The sequence below is a fragment of the Nicotiana tabacum genome, chromosome 22 (assembly GCF_000715075.1).
Source record: "Nicotiana tabacum cultivar K326 chromosome 22, ASM71507v2, whole genome shotgun sequence".
Classification (NCBI taxonomy): domain Eukaryota; kingdom Viridiplantae; phylum Streptophyta; class Magnoliopsida; order Solanales; family Solanaceae; genus Nicotiana; species Nicotiana tabacum.
In genome coordinates, this window is record NC_134101.1 from 36,577,038 (window position 1) to 36,598,045 (window position 21,008).

General features: G+C 40.4%; 2 protein-coding genes across 3 annotated transcripts in view; one reads left to right on the forward strand and one right to left on the reverse strand.

The window, feature by feature from the left end:
• The window catches only part of LOC107767083 (beta-galactosidase 17-like), a 34,225-nt gene extending 15,054 nt beyond the window's left edge, over positions 1–19,171 (forward strand). The window contains exons 8-19 of one of the 2 annotated variants that reach the window (XM_075244900.1): positions 12,858–12,948; positions 13,027–13,144; positions 13,220–13,315; positions 13,390–13,438; positions 14,658–14,845; positions 14,946–15,017; positions 15,463–15,612; positions 17,009–17,059; positions 17,863–18,028; positions 18,138–18,271; positions 18,381–18,446; positions 18,907–19,171. In XM_075244900.1, the coding sequence (XP_075101001.1) occupies positions 12,858–12,948; positions 13,027–13,144; positions 13,220–13,315; positions 13,390–13,438; positions 14,658–14,845; positions 14,946–15,017; positions 15,463–15,612; positions 17,009–17,059; positions 17,863–18,028; positions 18,138–18,271; positions 18,381–18,446; positions 18,907–18,996 (1,271 nt within the window). In that variant the 3' untranslated portion in view covers positions 18,997–19,171. Of the gene's footprint in view, positions 1–12,857; positions 12,949–13,026; positions 13,145–13,219; positions 13,316–13,389; positions 13,439–14,657; positions 14,846–14,945; positions 15,018–15,462; positions 15,613–17,008; positions 17,060–17,862; positions 18,029–18,137; positions 18,272–18,380; positions 18,447–18,717 lie in introns of both variants that reach the window. The other variant, XM_075244899.1, reaches the window with a different exon arrangement.
• Positions 8,450–9,555, reverse strand: LOC142176709 (uncharacterized). The gene is made up of 2 exons (XM_075244901.1): positions 9,243–9,555; positions 8,450–9,162 (listed from the first exon to the last, which is right to left on the reverse strand). The coding sequence occupies exons 1-2, from the start codon at positions 9,553–9,555 to the stop codon at positions 8,450–8,452; spliced, it is 1,026 nt and encodes a 341-aa protein (XP_075101002.1).
• Positions 19,172–21,008: the final 1,837 nt, after the last annotated feature.

A 21,008-nucleotide genomic window follows, 5' to 3' on the forward strand; every position in this document is an offset into this window, starting at 1 on the left:
GCTACACCTGAATCTGCACACAAGGTGCAGGGAGTAACGTGAGTACGCCAACTCAGTAAGTAACAACAATAAATAAAGACTGAGCAGTAGTGACGAGCAATAAAGCATATAACGTTCATATCAGGAAATCTCAGTAAAATACCACATGCTTTTAAAATCAGGATTTGAATCAAACATCTCGTTTAAACTCCGTTCCAGTAAAAAAAAATCATTTAAAGATATTTTTCCAACAAAGGCTCAATGCAAAGGTGAGCAAAAATGGTGAAATCATAAACAGCCCCTCGGGCAAAATATCAATCATATACAGCCCCTCGGGCAAACCTCAGTCACTCGTGCCACTCAGGCATACCTCACAATCCTTCATGCCTCCCAGTCACTCAGCACTCGGCACTCGCACTCACTAGGTACCTGCGCTCACTGGGGGTGTGTACAGACTCCGGAGGGGCTCCTTCAGCCCAAGCGCTATAATCTGCACGGACAACTCACGTGCGATAATAATAAAGTATGCTGCAGGCGGGCAGCCCCGATCCACACTCATCCTCACCAATCAGGCCCTCGGCCTCACTCAGTCATAAGTATGCTGCAGGCGGGCAGCCCCGATCCACACTCATCCTCACAAATCAGGCCCTCGGCCTCACTCAGTCATAAGTAACTCAAGCCTCTCGGGCATTTCAGTAAAACAGGGCATTCGGCCCAAAACATTTATATGCATCAAAATAGAGTCATAAAACTGAGTTATGCGGTAAACAAGTATAAACATGATTGAGTATAGATTTTCAATCGAAAACAATGAGAGGATGGTAAGAAACAGCCCCTAAGGGTCCAAACAGCATTGGTGCAAGGCCCAAACATGGCATTCAGCCTAATTTACAGAAATTCTTTCTAAAACATATAAGTATCATATGGTTTCAACAAAGTATGCAACTTTACAGTTGCTACGGGACGGACCAAGTCACAAATCCCCAACAGTGCACGCCCACACGCCCGTCACCTAGCATGTGCGTCACTAAAAATAGTAGAATGATACAAAATCCGGGGTTTCATACCCTCAGGACTAGATTTACAATCGTTACTTACCTTAAACCGGTCAAATCTCTAACCCGCAATGATCTTGCCTCTGGACTCGGCCTCAAAATGCTCCAAATCTATTCACAATCAGTATAATACCATCAATATACGTTAATGGAATGAATTCCACAAGAAAAGCTTCAAAATTAAACCAAACCCGAGATTGGCTCAAAAATCGCCTGTGGGGCCCACGTCTCGGAACCCGACAAAAGTTACAAAATCCGAAAGCCCATTCAACCACGAGTCTACCCATACCAATTTTACCAAAATCCGACCTCAACTCGACCCTCAAATCTACAAATCTTATTTCCAAATTTCTAAGTTTCAATCTCCGATTTACACCTCAAAATCATGTAATCTAGTCGGATTATTCGATGATAATTCAATATTATGGAGTAGAAATGATCACAAGGGACTTACCTCAAGTTTTTCTTGAAAATATAACAAAAATCGCCTCTCCTCAAGCTCCAATTTGTCAAAAATGGCAAATGAGACGAAGTCCCTGTTCTTATAATTCTGCCCAGACATCCTCGGTTCTGCCTCGATCTTGGCCTTCGATCGAGGCCCTCGATCCTGGTCCTCGGTCCTGCCCCTCGATCCTGGTTCTCGATCCTGGTTGTCGATTATGTCTTCGACCCGGCCTACGACCGTGACCCTCGACCCTGGGCTCGATCATGCCTTCGATCGTGGCCCTCGACTCTGGGCTCGATCATGCCTTCGATCGTGGCCCTCGACCCTGAGCTCGATCTGGGCTTCGATCGTGGCCCTCGACCCTGAGCTCGATCTGGGCTCGATTTTTGGGCAGAAGCAATTTCCAACAGAAGGAAATTGTAGCAGCTGTTCTTGTTCAATTTTTGATCCGTTAACCATCCGAAACTCACCCGAGGCCCTCGGGACCTCAACCAAATATACCAACAAGTCCTAAAATATCATACGAACTTAGTCGAATCCTCAAATCACCTCAAACAACGCTAAAACCATGAATTACACCCCAATTCAAGCCTAATGAACTTTGAAATTTCTAATTTCTACAAACAACTTCGGAACCTATCAAATCACGTCCGATTGACCTCAAATTTTGCACACAAGTCCTAAATGACATAACAGAGGTATTCCAATTTTTAGAATCGTATTCCGACCCCGATATCAAAAAGTCAACCCCCGGTCAAACTTCTCAAAAATAAAACTTTCAGCATTTCAAGCCTAATTCCTCTACAGACTTCCAAATAATATTCCGGACACGCTTCTAAGCCCAAAATCACCATACGGAGCTATTGGAATCATCAAAATTCAAATCCGAGGTCGTTTACACATAGGTCCATATCCGGTCCACTTTTCTAACTTAAAATTTTTAATTATGAGACTAAGTGTCTCATTTCACTCCGAGTTCCTTCCGGACTCGAACCAACTAACCCGATATAACATAATATAGCTGAATAACACAAAAAGTAGGAATGGGGAAAACGGGGTTATAACTCTCGAAACGTCCGGCCGGGTCGTTACATCCTCCCCCTCTTAAACATCCGTTCGTCCTCGAACGAGTCTAGAAACATACCTGGAGTCTCGAATAGGCGTGGATATCTGCTCCGCATCTCCCGCTCGGTCTCCCAGGTGGCCTCCTCCACAGGCTGACCTCTCCATTGCACCTTCACTGAAGCTATATCCTTTGACCTCAACCTTCGAACCTGTCGATCCAAAATAACCACCGGCTCCACATCATAAGTCATATCACCCTCCAACTGAACCGCGCTGAAATCCAGAACATGGGACGGATCTCCAATATACTTCCGGAGCATGGAAACATGAAACACTGGATGCACACTCGACAAGCTACGTGGCAAGGCAAGCTTATAAGCCACCTCTCCTATCCTCTGAAGCACCTCAAAAGGCCCAATGAACCGGGGGTTCAACTTGCCCCTCTTCCCAAACCTCATAACACCCTTCATGGGTGATACCTTTAGCAAAACCTTCTTCCCAACCATAAAAGACACATCACGGACCTTCCTATCCGCGTAGCTCTTCTACTTGGACTGCGCCGTGCGAAGCCGCTCCTGAATCAATTTCACCTTATCTAATGCGTCCTGGACCAAGTCTGTACCTAAGAGCCTAGCCTCACCTGGCTCAAACCATCCAACCGGAGATCTACACCTCCTCCCATACAAAGCCTCGTACAGAGCCATCTGAATACTCGACTGATAACTGTTGTTATATGCAAACTCCGCGAGTGGCAGAAACTGGTCCCATGAACCCCCAAAGTAAATGACACAAGCACGCAACATGTCCTCCAATATCTGAATACTGCGCTCGGGCTGCCCGTCCGTCTGAGGGTGAAAAGCTGTGCTTAACTCAACCTGAGTACCCAACTCTCGCTGCACGACCCTCCAAAACTGTGATGTGAACTGAGTACCCCTATCTGAAATGACGGAAACTGGGACACCATGCAGGCGAACGATCTCTCGGATGTAAATTTCAGCCAACCGCTCTGAAGAGTAAGTAGTACCAACTGGAATGAAGTGCGCGGACTTGGTCAGCCGATCCACAATAACCCAAATAGCGTCGAACTTCCTCGAAGTCCGTGGAAGCCCAACTATAAAGTCCATAGTGATCCGCTCCCACTTCCACTCTGGGATCTCTAATCTCTGAAGCAAGCCACCCGGTCTCTGATGCTCATACTTAACCTGTTGATAGTTTAGACACCGAGCCACAAACCTAACTATATCCTTCTTCATCCGCCTCCACCAATAGTGCTGCCTCAAATCCTGGTACATCTTCGCGGCACCCGGATGGATGGAATACCGCGAGCTGTGAGCCTCCTCAAGAATCAGCTCTCGAAGCCCATCTACATTAGGCACACATATCCGGCCCTGCATTCTCAGCACGCCGTCATCACCAATAGTCACATCCCTAGCATCACCTCTTCGAACCCTGTCCTGAAGAACGAGCAAGCGAGGGTCATCATACTGACGCTCCCTGATACGGTCATAAAGAGAAGACCTGGAGACCACACAAGCCAATACCCGACTAGGCTCCGAAATATCCAATCTGACAAGCTGGCCTGCTAAGATCTGAACATCTAATGCCAAAGGTCTCTCTGCTGCTGGAAGATATGCTAAACTCCCCAAACTCTCTGCCCGGCGACTCAAAGCATCGGCCACCATATTGGCCTTCCCCGGATGGTACAAAATAGTGATATCATAGTCCTTAAGAAGCTCCAACCATCTTCGCTGATGCAAATTAAGATCCTTCTGCTTTACCAAATACTGCAGGCTCCGGTGATCAGTATAGATCTCACAATGAACCCCATACAAATAATGACGCCAAATCTTCAAGGCGTGAACAATGGCTGCTAGCTCAAGATCATGGACATGATAGTTATTCTCGTGGGTCTTCAACTGGCGCGAGGCATAGGCAATCACCCTACCCTCCTGCATCAAAACACAACCAATGCCTATCCTCGAGGCATCACAATACACGGTGTAAGAACCTGAAGCTGATGGCAGAACTAACACTGGAGCTGTGGTCAAAGCAGTCTTGAGCTTCTAAAAGCTCTCCTCACATTCATCCGACCACCTGAATGGAGCACCTTTTTGGGTCAATTTGGTCAAGGGCGATGCAATAGATGAAAATCCCTCCACAAAGCGACGGTAGTAACCCGATAAACCAAGAAAGCTCCTAATCTCCGTGGCTGAGGACGGTCTGGGCCAACTCTGTACCGCCTCTATCTTCTTCGGATCCACCTGAATACCCTCACTGGACACCACGTGCCCCAAGAATGCTACTGAACTGAGCCAAAACTTGCATTTAGAGAACTTTGCATAAAGCTTCTCCTCCCTCAATCTCTGCAATACAACCCTCAAATGCTGGGCGTGTTCTTCCTGGCTACGAGAGTACACCAGGATGTCGTCAATGAATACAACGACGAATGAGTCCAAATAGGGCTGGAATACACTGTTCATCAGATGCATGAACGCTGCTGGGGCATTGGTCAGCCCAAAAGACATCACCAAGAACTCATAATGGCCATATCGGGTCCTAAAAGCTGTTTTGAGAATATCTGAATCCCGAATCTCCAGCTGGTGATAACCGGACCTCAAATCAATCTTGGAGAACACCCTCGCTCCCTAAAGCTGGTCGAATAAATCATCAATACGAGGCAAAGGATACTTGTTCTTGACTGTGACCTTGTTCAACTGCCTGTAATCAATACACATTCTCATGGAACCATCCTTCTTTTTCACAAATAGAACCGGTGCACCCCAAGGTGACACACTAGGCCGAATAAACCCCTTATCAAGGAGTTCCTGAAGCTGTTCTTTCAATTCCTTCAACTCCACCGGTGCCATACGATACAGTGGAATAGAAATGGGCTCAGTGCCTGGCACCAAATCAATACCGAAGTCAATATCCTTGTCAGGTGACATGCCCGGCAGGTCTGCAGGAAACACATCCGGAAAATCACGTACCACCAGAACAGAATCAATGACAGGAGTCTCTGCACTAACATTCCTCACAAAAGCCAAATAAGATAGGCAACCCTTCTCAACCATGCGCTGCCTTCAAATATGAAATCACCCTACTTGGTACATAATCTACAGAACCGCTCCACTCAACCCTCGGAATTCCTGGCATAGCCAACGTCACTGTCTTAGCGTGACAATCTAGAACAGCATGACATGGAGATAACCAATCCATACCCAATATCACATAAAAGTCAACCATATTGAGCAACAATAGATCTACTCGGGTCTCCAGACCCCCGATAGTCACCACACATGACCGATATACGCGGTCCACAATAATAGTATCGCCCACAGGAGTAGATATATGTACAGATGAAACTAAGGACTCACGAGGCATATCCAGAAAATGGGCGAAATACGAGGAAACATATGAATACGTGGAACCAGGGTCAAATAATACTGAGGCATCTCTGTGGCAAACTGAGACAATACCTGTAATCACAGCATCTGAAGCAATAGCATCTGGTCTGGCAGGGAGAGCATAGAAACGGGCCTGACCACCCCCTGATCTGCCTCCCCCTCTAGGGCGACCCCTAGCTGACTGACCTCCACCCCGAGCTGACTGGGCGGGTGGTGAGGTAGCTGGTGCTGTAGTCGGAGGCTGACTCCTCTGCTGAGATAGACCTCCATGACGACGAGGACACTGCCTCCACATATGCCCAAGCTCCCCACACTCAAAACAACTCCCTGGTGCTGGCGGCAGAAACTGAAGGGAACCCCTAGCACCGGGATGACCGGTAGAAGAACCTGGCATGGAAGAGCCCTGAACAGGTGGAGCACGGGACGAACTCTGAACTGGAAGGGCACTAAGTGATGAGTGGCCCTGATGAGAACTGTGAGAACTATGGCCAGATGATGCACCCCGATGAAATGGCCGAGCTGACTGAGTTTGTCTGAAATGACGACCTCTACCGTGCTGGATCTGACCCCCAAAAGGAGCACCGCTGAATCCACCCTGACCACGAGGCCTCTTGGCCTCCCGCTCAATGAAACTAACAAAATAACGAAATCCCAAGGTTGAACTGACTCTACTAGGATCCCATATATCAGAATGTACTAAAGAAAAAACAGACTCTGCATGACTCTCAACACTACGAGGAAAAGAGGATCGGGTATGTTTCCTAAGCTGACACGACTCACAATTTAATATAGATAAACTAGACAAACCAGGCACCATCTTCTGAAGCTTGGATAAACTCGGATGTCCTAAACGTCTGTGAATTAGCTCTGGAGGATCCGTAACTAGACATGCCTTGAGGGGTTTGAGTGAGTTAAGGTAGTAAAGGCTTCTGATTCACGCCCTGTGCCAATCGTCTGTCCTGTACTGCGGTCCTGCATAATAAAAGAATCATCAATAAAGTATATACCACAATGGAGAGCACGAGTCAAACGACTAACAGATGCAAGACTAAAGGGACAGCCAGGTGCATAAAGAACGGAATCCAGAGTGACAGAAGATAGGGGATTAGCTTGTCCAACTGCTTTTGCTTTAGTTTGAATCCTATTGGCTAAAGTAACAGTGAGAAGAGACTGTGAATATACAATATTTGACAAAAGTGATTTATTACCAGAGATATGATCAGAAGTGACTGAGTCCATGACCTATGGTCCAAGAGTACTAGACTGGGAAACACAAGCAAAAGAATTACCAGCAACAGAAGTATCAGTCTGAGCAACAAAGGCTACTTGTGGAGATGTCTGCTTACTTTCTTGGTACTGAAGGAACTCATTATATTCTCTTTCAGATAAAGAAAATCCCTGGTTACCTGTAGTCTCGGTCTGAGCAACATAAGCATTTTTTGGTGATCGACCATGTAAAGAATAGCACACTTCACGAGTGTGTCCAAGTTTATGACAATAAGAACACTTAGGTCTAGATCTTCCAAAACGACCTCCTCCTCGTCTACAGTGTTTTGGATAGCGTGCGGTGACAAATAGCGACGAGGGCCCGCTTCACTGAGGCGAAAGGCGCGCAGCGAAGCGCTCGCCTTTTTGATGTGAAGCGACAATTTATACAAAAACATAAAATATTATATACATACAACTAAAAACTCAATAACAATAATATATTAATAAATATATCATTCAAAAATTAAAGACTCAATAGATAGTCATAGACTCATAGTAGATTCATAAACTAAAGTCTAATAGTCTAAAACAAGCAATGTCTATTCTTCTTCAAGATTTTCAAATTCTACAACTTCATGAATGTTAGCATTATATTGGCTATCATCTTCTTCATCCTCGGAGTTTTCATCAATTAGGGACCGGCTTGAACTTGCTACTCCCTTTCCCTTGTAACTTGAAGAACTCCCTCTAAGACCATAGATATTCTCCTCAACTCCAACCGCCATAGAAACAGTACCCCAATCAAGATCATCTCCTTCATACACTTGTTCATCTTCATGATTTTGAGCGCTCCAGTTAACCATTCATTTGCCTCGTCAATGTTGTCCAACAAAATTGGATCAATGGTATCGCGAGCTTCATAACGTCGCCTCAATGTTCTATTGTATTTAATATACACTAGATCATTGAGACGCGATAGCTCAAGCCTATTCCTTTTCTTGGAGTGAATCTGCGCATAAGTTGTTTAGATTAATTAATCGATACTAATAATAATACAATATAAAATATATTAATATAATAAATCTACTTCTTACATGCTCAAATACGTTCCAATTTCTCTCGCATCCAGATGCACTACAAGTTAGGCTTAGTACTTTGATGGCAAACTTTTGCAAGTTTGGAGTTTGATGTCCAAATTGCTACCACCATTCAACTATAGAAAAATATTTTAAAAGTTAATAAGTATAAATCAAATAAATTAATTTAAAGTTATAAGGATATCTATATTAAAGTTAGTTACCTGGCGACCTTATGTCTCTGGCTCTAATGGCCGCTTGTAAACCAAATAGGCCCTCTGCTTGTGAGTACCTACCAAACTCCTCCCCTATTTGATCTATCGTCGCTGAATTAGGGACCAACTTCTCAAGACATGCATGGTATCCAATCCACACCTCTGAAGCCAAAGTTTCATCTCTAGTGTTCTTGTAAAATAATCCCGGGTTCAGAAGATGGCCTGCTGCATGCAAAGGTCGATGGAGTTGATTCTCCCACCTGATATCAATTATCTCAAAAACTTTCTCATATTTTCTAACATCTCCCTCAAATGACGCTGCAATAGTCTCTTTGGCTCTATCCATAGCCTCATAAAGATAGCCCATTGGTGGTTTTCTCTCCCCATCCACCATACGAAGTACCTTAATCAAAGGACCACCAACTTTAAGAGCCCGAACGACGTCATTCCAGAATGATGGAGAAATAAGAACTTTGGCAGTTTCTTTTCCCGCAACTTCCTTTGCATATCTATTATCTTTCCATTCATTTGAAAGAACTAGCTTTCTCAATTTTTTCTTTTGCAAGTAAAAACTATGCAAAGTTAAGAAAGCCGTTGCAAATCTAGTTTTGGCCGGTCTCACCAAATTTCTTTCATTTGTGAATTTCCTCATCAAATTCAACAACAACGGCCTCTGACTGATGTAAGAATATACCCTGACGGCCTTAGTGAAAACTGTAAAAGTAACAATAACAATTTTATAGTTAATACTTAATAGGATAGGACATAAGTATAAATAACTATATTAAAGTTACCTGAAGCATATGGGTTTTCCTTGAATATGTCACCAAACATCAAGTTGATACAATGGGCAGCACATGGAGTCCAATAAATGTGTGGATACATAGCTTCCATCATCCTACCCGCACTAACATTCTCACTAGCATTATCTGTAACAATTTGTACAACATTTTCCTTTCCAATTTTATCAATAGTCTTTCTAAACAAGCTGTACATTTTGCTTCCATCCGTAGAAGAGTTGCTAGTATCGTGAGATTCAAGAAAAACACTCCCTCTTGGAGAGTTCACAACACATTTATGATCATTTTTCCATTCCGTGCTGTCCATTTATCCATCATAATGGAACATCCAAACTTGTTCCATTCCACTTTATGCTCCTCAATAATTTGGTCTATCTTCTTCACCTCTTTTTTAAGATGAGTTACTCTAACTTCATGATAGCTAGGAGGCTTCATTCCTGGGCCATATTGTCCTACAGCTTCAATGAATTTATCAAAAGTTTTGTAGTTAACACAGTTGAAAGGAAGCCCTGCATCATACATCCATGCTGCAAAGGCACTTACGGCGCGGTCTCTCAAAATCTTCTTGGCTTCTAAACCTAGACCTTCTTCACCTTTTCCCTTTTCTTGTTGTTTTGCCGAGAAATAAAGATTGAGAGGACCTTTTGTCACTGTACGTGCCGTCGTGGATGACCCACTAGAACTATTTGAAGATATCTTATGAGTTTTTTTGGGGAGGGCGGGAGGTCTCATTTCACCATCTTCATCCATTTCATCATCTTCATCAATTAGATTCACCGATGCTTCAAAATTCATTTGAGTTCTTGTCACATTTTTCTTATCAACAAACGCTTTTACTTCCTCCCTAACCTCGGGCGGACAAAGGGGACATTGTACTACATTTTTAAATCCACCTATCAAATGTTGCTTGTGACGAGTTATCCCACCATTATATGTTTTTTCACAAAATACACATTTAATTGCGGATCTTGATGAGCCTTGTATAGCATAATTCCAAGCTATATCATTTCGTTTATTACTATCGGATGACATTTCAACGCTGTTTTATTGAAAAAAAAATTATCAAGTCAATATGCAATTAATTCTACTCTATAAGAGACTATAAGTCAATAATTGAAAAAAAAAAAAAGGGGGCCTGAAAGAAACAGAAAGTTTGTTAAGAGAAGAAGCAATCTCTGTTATTTTGCAAAAACAGGGCTTCAAAACCTCTGTTATTTTGCCAAAACAGAACCAAAAAAAATAGAGCACAAAAACAGACCTCTCTTTCTGTTAAGAGAAGAAGAAACCTCTGTATTTTGCTCGAAAAATAGAGCAGAAAACAGACCTCTGTTTCTGTTCTTTTCGACAAAAAACAGAGGAAAAAAAATAGAAAGAAGAAGAAGAAGAAGAAGGAGAAAGGAGAAAGAAGAAAGAAGAAAGAAAAAAGAAGAAAGAAGAAGAAGTAACCTCTGTATTTTGCTCGAAAAATAGAGCAGAAAACAGACCTCTGTTTCTGTTCTTTTCGACAAAAAATAGAGGAAAAAAAATAGAAAGAAGAAGAAGAAGAAGAAAGAAGAAAGAAAAAAGAAGAAAGAAGAAAGGAGAAGAAGCATACCTGGACTTTCAATGGCTGGAACCTCAAGCTTCTGAAAGAAGAAGACGATGGCTCGCGAGTTCAGAATGTCAAAGTCTCAAAGAAGCTCTGTTGTTTTGTTCAAGTTGAAGAAGATATGTTGTCAAGCCCTAATCACGACCCTTTTTGTTGAGTCTTTGCTTTTTTTCTTTTTTTTTTTAAAAAAAACAAAAGGCGACGCTATGGTCGCTTCTCGCGACACTGTCGCCTCTCGCCACGCAGGCAGAGGCGAGCGCTATTTCGAAACGCAACGCAACAGAGGCTCTGTGGCGACACTGTCTCGCCTCGCCTCGCCTCACGCTATTAGAGCTGAGGCGAGCGCTATTTATAACACTGCTCGTCTATTTTCCATAGTTTGAGATGCCCGATTTTTCACTTTGGGATGCGAAAATAGAGGAGTCAAGGGTATGTGATGAGATCACAGTCAAGGGTCTGTGATGAGATCACAGTCAAGGGTATGTGATGAGATCACAGTCAAGGGTCTGTGATGAGATCACTGGGTGACTTGGTGCTGCAGCAAGGCGAAGTAATTGAGAGAATAATTCATCAACTATAGGGACAGTCAGACTAGCCAAAATCTGGTCACCTACTGAATCAAGGTCATTAGGAAATCCACTGAGTGTAACAACTAGAAACATCTTCTGTCGTTGCTCTTGTTGCTTTTCAATACTAGCAGAAACTGTCATCGGCTTCTCAAATTCTTCCATGACTGCATGTACTTGTCCCAAGTAAGTAGACATATTTGATTCCTGTTTCTTCAAGCTTGTCATTCGCAATATCACATCATAGAAACGAGATATGTCATTAGTGTATAAAGTACGAACCTTTCCCAAACTAAATAACATGCATGGAATGGGTGAAACAAAGGCATCAATTTGGAATCAATAGATCGCCACAGGATACTACATAATTGAGCATCGATCTTTTTCCACTGTGCTTTGGCCTTTTCATCTCCCTCACTAGCCTTTTTGGTTAAGTGGTCTTGAACACCTTGACCCTTGCACCACAACTCAACAGAGGAAGCCCAAGCTAAGTAGTTTGAACTTCCCATTAAGGGTTCCAAAGTAATCATGAAGCTTGAATTTGCAGAACCTCTGAACCAGTGCTTTTAGAAACAAAATACATCAATTCCCAAAGATATAGTTGGATTGGAGAGAAGTCTAGAAACATGTAATAAAAATAATCAACTGTATCTTGTTGAAACAGGACTTTTCTGCCGGAAAAAATTGAAAGTGATCGGAATAAAAATAAAATATAATGGATAGGCTCGGAATTGACAGTCGAACACACTGTCCAAAAGAACTTTCGTCAAAAACTGACTGGAACACAATCCACGCGCCGGCGCTTGTGACAGACGCGCCGCCGGCGTCAGATATTCAACGCGCGCGTGACGACGCGTGCTAGGGTTTCTGCCGGGGTGGTTTCTTGGGGTTTGGTCGCCGGAGCCTTCTGAGTATGTTGGTGGTGTTGGTTTTAGCGCAACACTCACCAATAGGGAGGTGACGCAATCGGATCTGGAAAAAGTCGCCGGAAATTGATGTACAACGACTGTCCGACCTTTCCGGAGTTTCTCACCGATACTCTCATACCATGTGTGAGAATGCACGGGAGAAAAATCTTATTGTTAATGTATTGACAATGATACAATGAGTCCTATATATATAAAATACATGTTCTACTCCTACTACATATGGGATTAGGGTTATATACATATAACTATTTAACGAACAAATTAACACAGGTAGCAGTTAATACCAACCCATAAACCTTACCAACTCGAAACAAGTAAAAATGTTGTTGTCTCTGTCAATGCGGCTAGTTCAGATGATAATCTCTACTTGATAATCAAATTGAATAATAAAATAGGACGTTATGTAGCCTCCTCAAAAAGTTATTTTTTAAATATATAGTAGAGAATTTGGCTGCCTTATATTCTGTTATATTTGTCTTTGGAAGTTCTTGTCAGCTTGGTTCTAATCATGGATTCTCTACTTTAGCTGTCGATTTTACAACTGGAGATGATCCATGGCCCAATTTTAAGTTGCAAAAAGAGTTCAATGCACCAGGGAAATCACCACCTCTTTCTACGTTAGTGTCTTTTTGTTTGCTCCTTTCTTATCAAGCCATCAGCTGCTATAGGTGATGTTGATAGGTTTTGGTATTTAGGGAGTTCTACACTGGATGGCTCACGCACTGGGGAGAGCTTGTTGCAAATACTGATGCAACTGTTACAGCAACTTACTTAGAACGGATCTTGTCAAGAAATGGATCAGCTGTGCTCTACGTGAGTTCCAATTCTGCTGTTTATGGTGACATATCATTACTTGATACCAAGCTGATATATACTCTTTTCTCCTAGATGGCGCATGGTGGAACAAATTTTGGGTTTTATAGTGGTGCAAATACTGGTGCAGACGAGTCTGATTACAAACCTGATCTTACATCCTATGATTATGTGAGGAAATTTCTGATAATTTTCATTAAAGTTTCTTGCTCTATCATAGTAATGAAACTAAAGACCTTGTCCAGGATGCACCTATCAAAGAATCTGGCGACATTGACAATCCAAAATACCAAGGTGTACTAATCTGAATATATACCTGTTCTCTTGTTGTAATTTTATCATGGCAAAGTTTTTCCTTTGCCATCTGTTATCTTATTATGGAACCTTTTCTTTGAAGTTTTTGTTTATCTTTTGTTTGTCCCTTTCCATGGAACTTCCTACTGGTGGAAGGTCAGAAATTTTCAAGATTAGAGGATTGAGGGGGTGTAAGACCTTTTTCTTTTCAGTCTGGACTCTTATTCCTGTTTTTCTTTTCTTCTTTACTTTTTTCCTTGGTAGGGGGGAGGGTGTATTGTTTGTTAAATAGAAGGAAGAAACACTTTTAATTCCATGGACAAAGAAAAAGTCCTGGAAAGTGAATGATGACTATTTTTGCTCTCTCAAATGATCAAATTGTTTTATATCTCATCAAGTGTTTCCTCTTAGTAGTGTAACCAAAGCTCAGAAGACTTGACAGAAGTATTTCTTTGCATTCCATTCCCTTGTTCAGTGCACTCCCGGTAAATTGTGTGACATATCCTACGTATGTGAGAGATTAAGAATCAGTCCATCATGTAATGCTACACTATGAACTTGCAAGAGAAATATGGCATATGTGCCTCACATTATTGGCTTTACTAGAGTACGTCACTTATGAGAGGACTCAAAAGGTCCAAATCAGAACTTCCTTAGAACATTGTTTGGAGCAAAGATGGAAAAAATAGTAGATGTCTCTTTAGAATATTTGGGCTCATTGACACCCACCTATGTGGCCTAGCCGTCAATGAAGTGGGATGAGAACCATCGGAGCTGCGGTTCAAATCCCAGCAAGGCAACAATTGTTAGGTGATTTATTCCCATCTGCTTAAGTCTTGGCGGGCAGAGTTACCAGGCACGCGCTGGTGGGAGTTAATAGGTAACTGGTGGAATAGTCTAAATGCACATAAATTGGTCAGGACACCATTGTTATACAACAACATACCCAGTATATTCCCACATGTGGGCAGGACATAAAATAAAAATAAAAAGATTTTTTGGGCTCGTTGCAGCTTCAACTTTTGTCCATAAATCTGAAGTAAGAACCAGTTTTCTGTCTTACTTAAGTGATCAAAACCATATCACTTTAATGAAAAGCAAATTTCAGTTGTAAGCTTTAATCATTTTCTAACCTTATGATAATATTTTCCATCTCCAACTAATTGGTTAAAGATACTTTTGTTAGCTACTTCATTATCTTTCATTAATCAACTTTCAGCTCTTCGGAGGGTGATTGCTAAATATACTGCAGCGCCTCTTGCCTCAGTTCCTCCCAATAATGAAAAGAAAGCATATGGCCTTATTAAGTTGCAGAAGACTAAATCTCTGTTCAACATAATTGATACTAAATACTTTGATGGTGTCACTGAATCTGAAGACCCACTTGCAATGGAGTCTTTGGGTCAGGTATAACATACTCTTATCATGGATGCATGTTTCATAGTTCTGAGTTATTAAAGTGCCTGATTGATATGATCCACCTATTTTAATGTTTTTTCTTGTTCAGATGTTTGGCTTCATGTTTTATGTTTCTGATTACAAAGCAAAAGCTAATGGAAATTTGTTGTTCATACCAAAGGTAAGTGGTTTTGTCATATAACTGGAAAGTTTCCGTTATGTCTGTCTGTTTCCTTATTTCATTTAATTAGTACTGGTAAAAGGTTTTCAGTTAAACAACTGTAGTTCTTTTCTACTTCCACTTTGGAAATTCACTGATGTGGTTAGAGCTATCCCTTTGTGTGTCATTGGTGCAGGTATTAACTGAATTTCATCTCCTTACTAAGAAGCTATATCTCTGTGCAATTGAATAATATCTTCAATATAATTTGGCCATCGTGTAATATGCCTGCTAGCTCAGCCTAGCCGATTGCTGGGGCTTACCGTGTGTTAACCTCTTTGGGCTTTGGTCTGAGCTTGTCAATTTTTTCTTTCGAAAGGAAATGACATTTGATTTACGGCTATGTTTTTTTTTGCGCTTATGTCACTGTTATTGTACAAAGGAGTGTCTTAATATAATTTTGCAGGTGCATGACAGGGGGCAAGTATTCATTTCATGCCCTTCAGACAACAATGAAGAAATTCCAAAATATGTAGGCACTATAGCTAGATGGTCTAATACTCCAATCAGGCTTCCTCATACTCCATGTTCTTCTGGTAGCAAAATTTATATACTGGTACGTAGTACTTGCTTTTCGTCATGTCTAGCAATGCTTTTGAGTTATGCTGTGATCCTTTCTGGAGATGCACCTTACTATGAATTCCGAAGATGGAAGTTTTCATTGATTTTGATAAAATTTTAAGCAACTTCTTTCTGAAAATTAAGGGCATGGATCACAATTACTGCTTCTACTTCTCTTTTTTACAGGGTTGTAATGAAAATAGGGTGTTCCTATTTAGAAATGGTATACATTAAAGAAGAAGTTACAAAGAGCACTTCATATATGTAGTTTTTGTTCAATCACTAAATGCATATTCTTGTGTGCTCCTAATATAAAACAGAACAACAACACGGTCCACAGGACTCGTAAGAATGCCTTTTACGTACATATTCGGTATTTCCTTTTTATTGCCAACTTGTGCTCTTCTGCTTTGATATACCCATATTATGAAGATGTATGAGGAATAAAAATAGGGTGAAATACTTTATTACTTCCCGACATTCCTCATCCTAGCACCTTTCTCGTTAAACGTTTTCTTGAATCAATTTACCCCTAAACTCTTAAAAACCAGCTTTTGCACAGCTCTCCTTAAGTTTTCAGTGAAGTGGTTGACAGAAGAAAGTCCTTTTCATTTCTATCTCTTCTCCTTTTTGGAGTCCTCAGCGTGTTCCCTAATGAATTCTACTAATATTATCAGAACAACAAAAAGGAAAAGGATCTATTTTCAAAAAATTCTATTGTCTTTGTTGAAACTTGTAAGATAAATTAATATGAGGGATCCTACTTCCAGTATTTTTTTTTGTAGTATTTTCTTTCATTCCCAAATTTCCCTATTTATTGCTTTCCTGCTTTCTATGCATTTGTTCCTTATGTTTAGTGGTTATGAAGCAAAAAGAAAGGAAGAAACTAATTGTTTGTGGAAGGAGATTCCAGCCGGGGGGGGTCGGGGACGGGGTTTGAGAAGGATTTATGGAAAAAGAAGAAAATAAAGGAAAACAGAAAGAAAGGAATCTAAAGAGGGGGGGGGGGCACAGTATTGGGGAAAGGAGGAAGAGGGGAAGGGGAGATGAAGCAATGAAAAGAACAAGAAGAAACAAGAGAGGGTAGAGGCTGGGTGTAGGAGTTGGGGAATGAGAAAAAAGAAAAGAGGAAATGTTTGGTCCATAACATGGAATGATAATGTTTACTGTTCAACTATACAGGAAGAGAACTCAAACGAAAAGGAGCAACTGCATAGTCTCTGTGACGGGCATTTCTCCGAAAAGGAAAAAGGAAAAAAGAAAATGCACTAACCGTATCATTCTTAATAGGAATTGCCATATCCAGTAGTTTGTACACTTTTCAGTTTGCTACTCATGAATGATGAAAGTAAATCTCATCTTTCTAACTTATGATTATTTTTGTTTTACAGGTAGAAAATATGGGGCGTATAAACTATGGGCAATATATTTTTGACAAGAAGGTAAGTTAAGAGTTGATCTGCATTAACTTCTGTTGTCCTCTGAGGTATTGCGGGCACATTTTACACATGAATTCTGGGAAGCAGTTCTAAACTTGTGTACGTCTGCATAAATGAAAGTCTTTAGACTGAATAGTCATCATAAAAGTCTTGTGAGATGTTACCTCAGGTAGAGAAAAGATGGATAAAAGTCTGGTAGATACTTCTTCAAAGGTAAGATTAGTTAGACTAGCAAGAATTTGATCTCGAACTAATAGAATCTTGGAAAAATTGACCTTGGATTTAACTTGACTCAATAATCTAACTCATGAGGTGAGAATTGTCCAAGACCATATAACGAGATTATAACCATACCTCAACAAATGTTGGACTCTTAACCCCCTGTACGTCCAGGTTGGACATCTAGAGTGTGGATGACATAACATAGGAGCTCAACATTGAGTAACCCATTGTTAGGAATGGATCCTGGCTTCGGTACCATGTTAAGAAAATGGACCTGGGTAGAAGTATAACTCAACCCCTAAGGGGTAGCTCGTGAGGCGAGAATTGTCCAAGATCATATAAGGATATTGCAGTTCATACTCTCAAGTCTCAACTAATGTGAGACTATATAAAACCATATACTTTACAAGAATAATGTAGTGTTTTTGCCATTCCTCTATAGGTTCACTTGATCTACCTCAGCACATTTTCCTGTCATTTATTAGTTTTAAATTGTTTTTTCCCTTCTCCTTTTTTGGTTTCCTCTCCTCTTTTCTGTCTTCTTCCTCAATCACAATGGTGTAAACTGTGTACTTGCTTTGCAGGGTATACTGTCTCCTGTTTATTTAGATGGCGAGCCGCTGCATAAGTGGAAAATGTTGCCTATTCCTTTTCACAACCTGAATGAGGATCAACAGATTAATTCTGTTATTTCAGATGCATACACCAACCTTGGAAGTTCTGTGCGGAAGAATCTGAAAAATAGAATAAGTAAGTTTGGATTCAGTAATAAAACTGTGTGTGCAAGTGGTCATACAGTTGGTTGATTCATCAGAGTGCAAGAATATAGGGGATAATGACACTATTCATTCTTTCGCAGATTATCATCCAGAGCCAGCTTTCTACGCTGGTCATCTTACAGTTGATGAAGTGAAAGACACTTTTTTGTCATTTCGTGGCTGGAGTAAAGGGGTTGCATTTATCAATGGATATAATATAGGACGATTTTGGCCGGTAAAATTTGCTTTTTTTATTTCTGTAGGTATTTCTTTTTAGTGGTCAGATAATAAAATCCTGAAATTCTTTCATTTCTCAATGGAATTTTCTATTTGGCTCTTTGCAGTCCTTTGGGCCACAGTGTAACCTTTATGTTCTCGCTCCATTCCTGCACAAAGGGAAAAACCTCTTGGTATGTCATTGAGAAGTTATGGTATTTATCATGCGTTTCTTCTTTCTATCTCGTATTAAAGGAAGAATTTGGTGGTAGATAGTAGTTTATTATTGGATTTTTTTCTGCGGGAAGCAAATTGAGTTTCCAGATTGAACCTGCGTTGTTTCCCGACATTATTATTTTAGACTAATTACACTAATTTCTTCAGGGTCCTCTATCTTTTAGATGTTGTTAGATGAATAAACCTTGAATAGTTCTCATGCAAGTACATTTCTTGTCTTACATCTAGGTCATTCTTGAGTTAGAGGTTCCAAATGCTGAGTTGTTTGTGACCTCAGTTGACCATCCAGATTTCACATGTGGTTCCACAAATTCAAAAGTGCATCAAATCTGACATCATCATGTATTTGCCAAACCTGGGATGTTTGATTATCATCTTAGTAGCTAACACTGTGTCCATGCGTCGGTTTCTAAACAGCACGAGGATGTGTACCGGAAACAATGGAAAGGTGGAGCATCTGACTTTGGACCAAGCATCTTTTGGTGGTCGAGTGTATCATGTGTGTGAATAGTTTGTACTCTTAACTTCCAACGCAGTAATATTATTTTACCGTGGAGAAACACAGCTTTCTCGCCCAAAATGTGGGTGGAGATCTTGAATGAGTTGAGTTGATGTTGAATCATTGTGAGCAAAAAATAATGCGTCTGGTTACATATTGATCAGACCATGTTTTAGTTCTTCACCCGTTAGAAATTACTTGTTCTAATTTGTTAGGACCTTGGCTTTCGGTCAAAAATGTTTGATGGTTACTCAGGCAGTGGGTAGAGTTTCAACCTTAAACTTACACCTTCTGGATGCACCATCATAATTTATAGAACCAGATAGTTGCAGTAAAGCCACAAATATTCTTTATTCATAGGCCAGAATACATTCCCTGATTCCCAGTGTACTATAAAACAAAGTGATGACAAAAACTGTATACTATCCAACTAGTAACATCACTATTCTATAACTTATAATTTTTACTGAAATACATTATATTGAAAGAAAAGGATCACTAGCTGAAATGGGAATCACTAGCTCTACACCATTCTTCAGAGAGAGCATCATTTTGATGAGTGCTGAGAAGCAGTTTTTGCTTGTTGCTTGGATCCTGAAATGGCAGCAGTTGCTGCAGCTGCACCTACTTTTATACCTCCAGCAGCTTTAACAGCACCGCCTATTTTTGCAAATGCAGCAATTCCTCCAACAAGGATGGCCCTCACGGGAACTGCTGGTTTTACCTCCATATTTATTTGTCTTCCTATATGAAACAGAGCAGATTATTAAAGCTCAAATCAAAATCAGAAAACAAAACATTGATCTTGTTAAAGTAACAAAGAAAGTTAAAAAGACATTCCTAGAAATATTTGCACGTAATAATATTGTGGTTAGTTTCTGTAAGCTCAGTATTTTTTTTTCTTTCCCTCTACTACATGAATTATCCAATTTCATATATGAAATGACACTTGCCAGATGCCATGGGATGGAATAACAATTTCAACATGAACGTGAATACTTGCAAAAGCTACTCAAGAATAACATTTTCTTGAAAACATATAAGTATATTTTGCTTGATCATAGATCATAAAGATAGGTAATATTGATTTTTATGTAATTAGAGCAGTTGAGAAATGATCCAAACCTAAGCCTTCAATATTGAATAATTTCCAAACTCTTAAAGATTACACCTCCTTTTTTCTTCAGCCAAAATTTTAGTATGTGTAATGATCAATTAATTGTGTATACTTTTTCTTTTGGGGAGTTTGGGAATTGGGGACAACATGAATTGAATGTAAAACCACAAGTGTAAAACGTCTTACGAACACCTCGCTCAGCGCCTCTCTTTCCCTCGTGGCTGTAGACACGCTAGATTTTAACCTTTCTTATATGCAGTGTAGCATTTCTCTTTAATGTAATCAGTATGAAAAAAATATTATATTCAAAAAAAAAAAACATTTCTCTCTAGTTGTCTATTCATGAGTACATATAAATGTCCCACCTGGTCGTAAACTTCCCCAAGTGTCTAATTGAAGTTGGTGTAAGCCCTCATTTATTTGCACTTAAGTGATGGTCTGAGTACGAATAATTCATGCGTCATACCATTAAGCGTTTTTGATATTTTTTTTAAAAAATTTAACCACGTAACACATACATATTCTTTATTCTATTAACAAATGGTCTCACTAATGTCAATCAATTACCTATCACAAACGAGAAAAATGACTACCTTAGTATAATTGATTGGGTTTACGATCAAATGTTTATATATATATATATATATATATGACACAAAATGCTAGTTGTGGATAGACAATTACCATTTACAATTGTCTATCCACAATTAGCATTTTTTTGTCATATATCAATCCGAAGTAATCCTAGAGTCTCCAGCAATATAAAAGATGAATCCCTTTATAAAAGGAAAGTCAACATGGCAGAACACCAACTCATACAATACGTATCGTCGCTATACATTGTATGTATTTCTTGTTTATATTAAGTTCATTCTTTTTGTTAGTTTTAACTACTTCGACTAT

Bases quoted from the DNA above. Each gene is read 5' to 3' on its own strand.
- LOC142176709 (XM_075244901.1), bottom strand. From the start codon at position 9,555: ATGGACAGCACGGAATGGAAAAATGATCATAAATGTGTTGTGAACTCT. The intron at 9,163-9,242 runs GTAACTTTAATA...TTACTTTTACAG, and splicing joins GGAAAACCCATATGCTTCAG to TTTTCACTAAGGCCGTCAGG.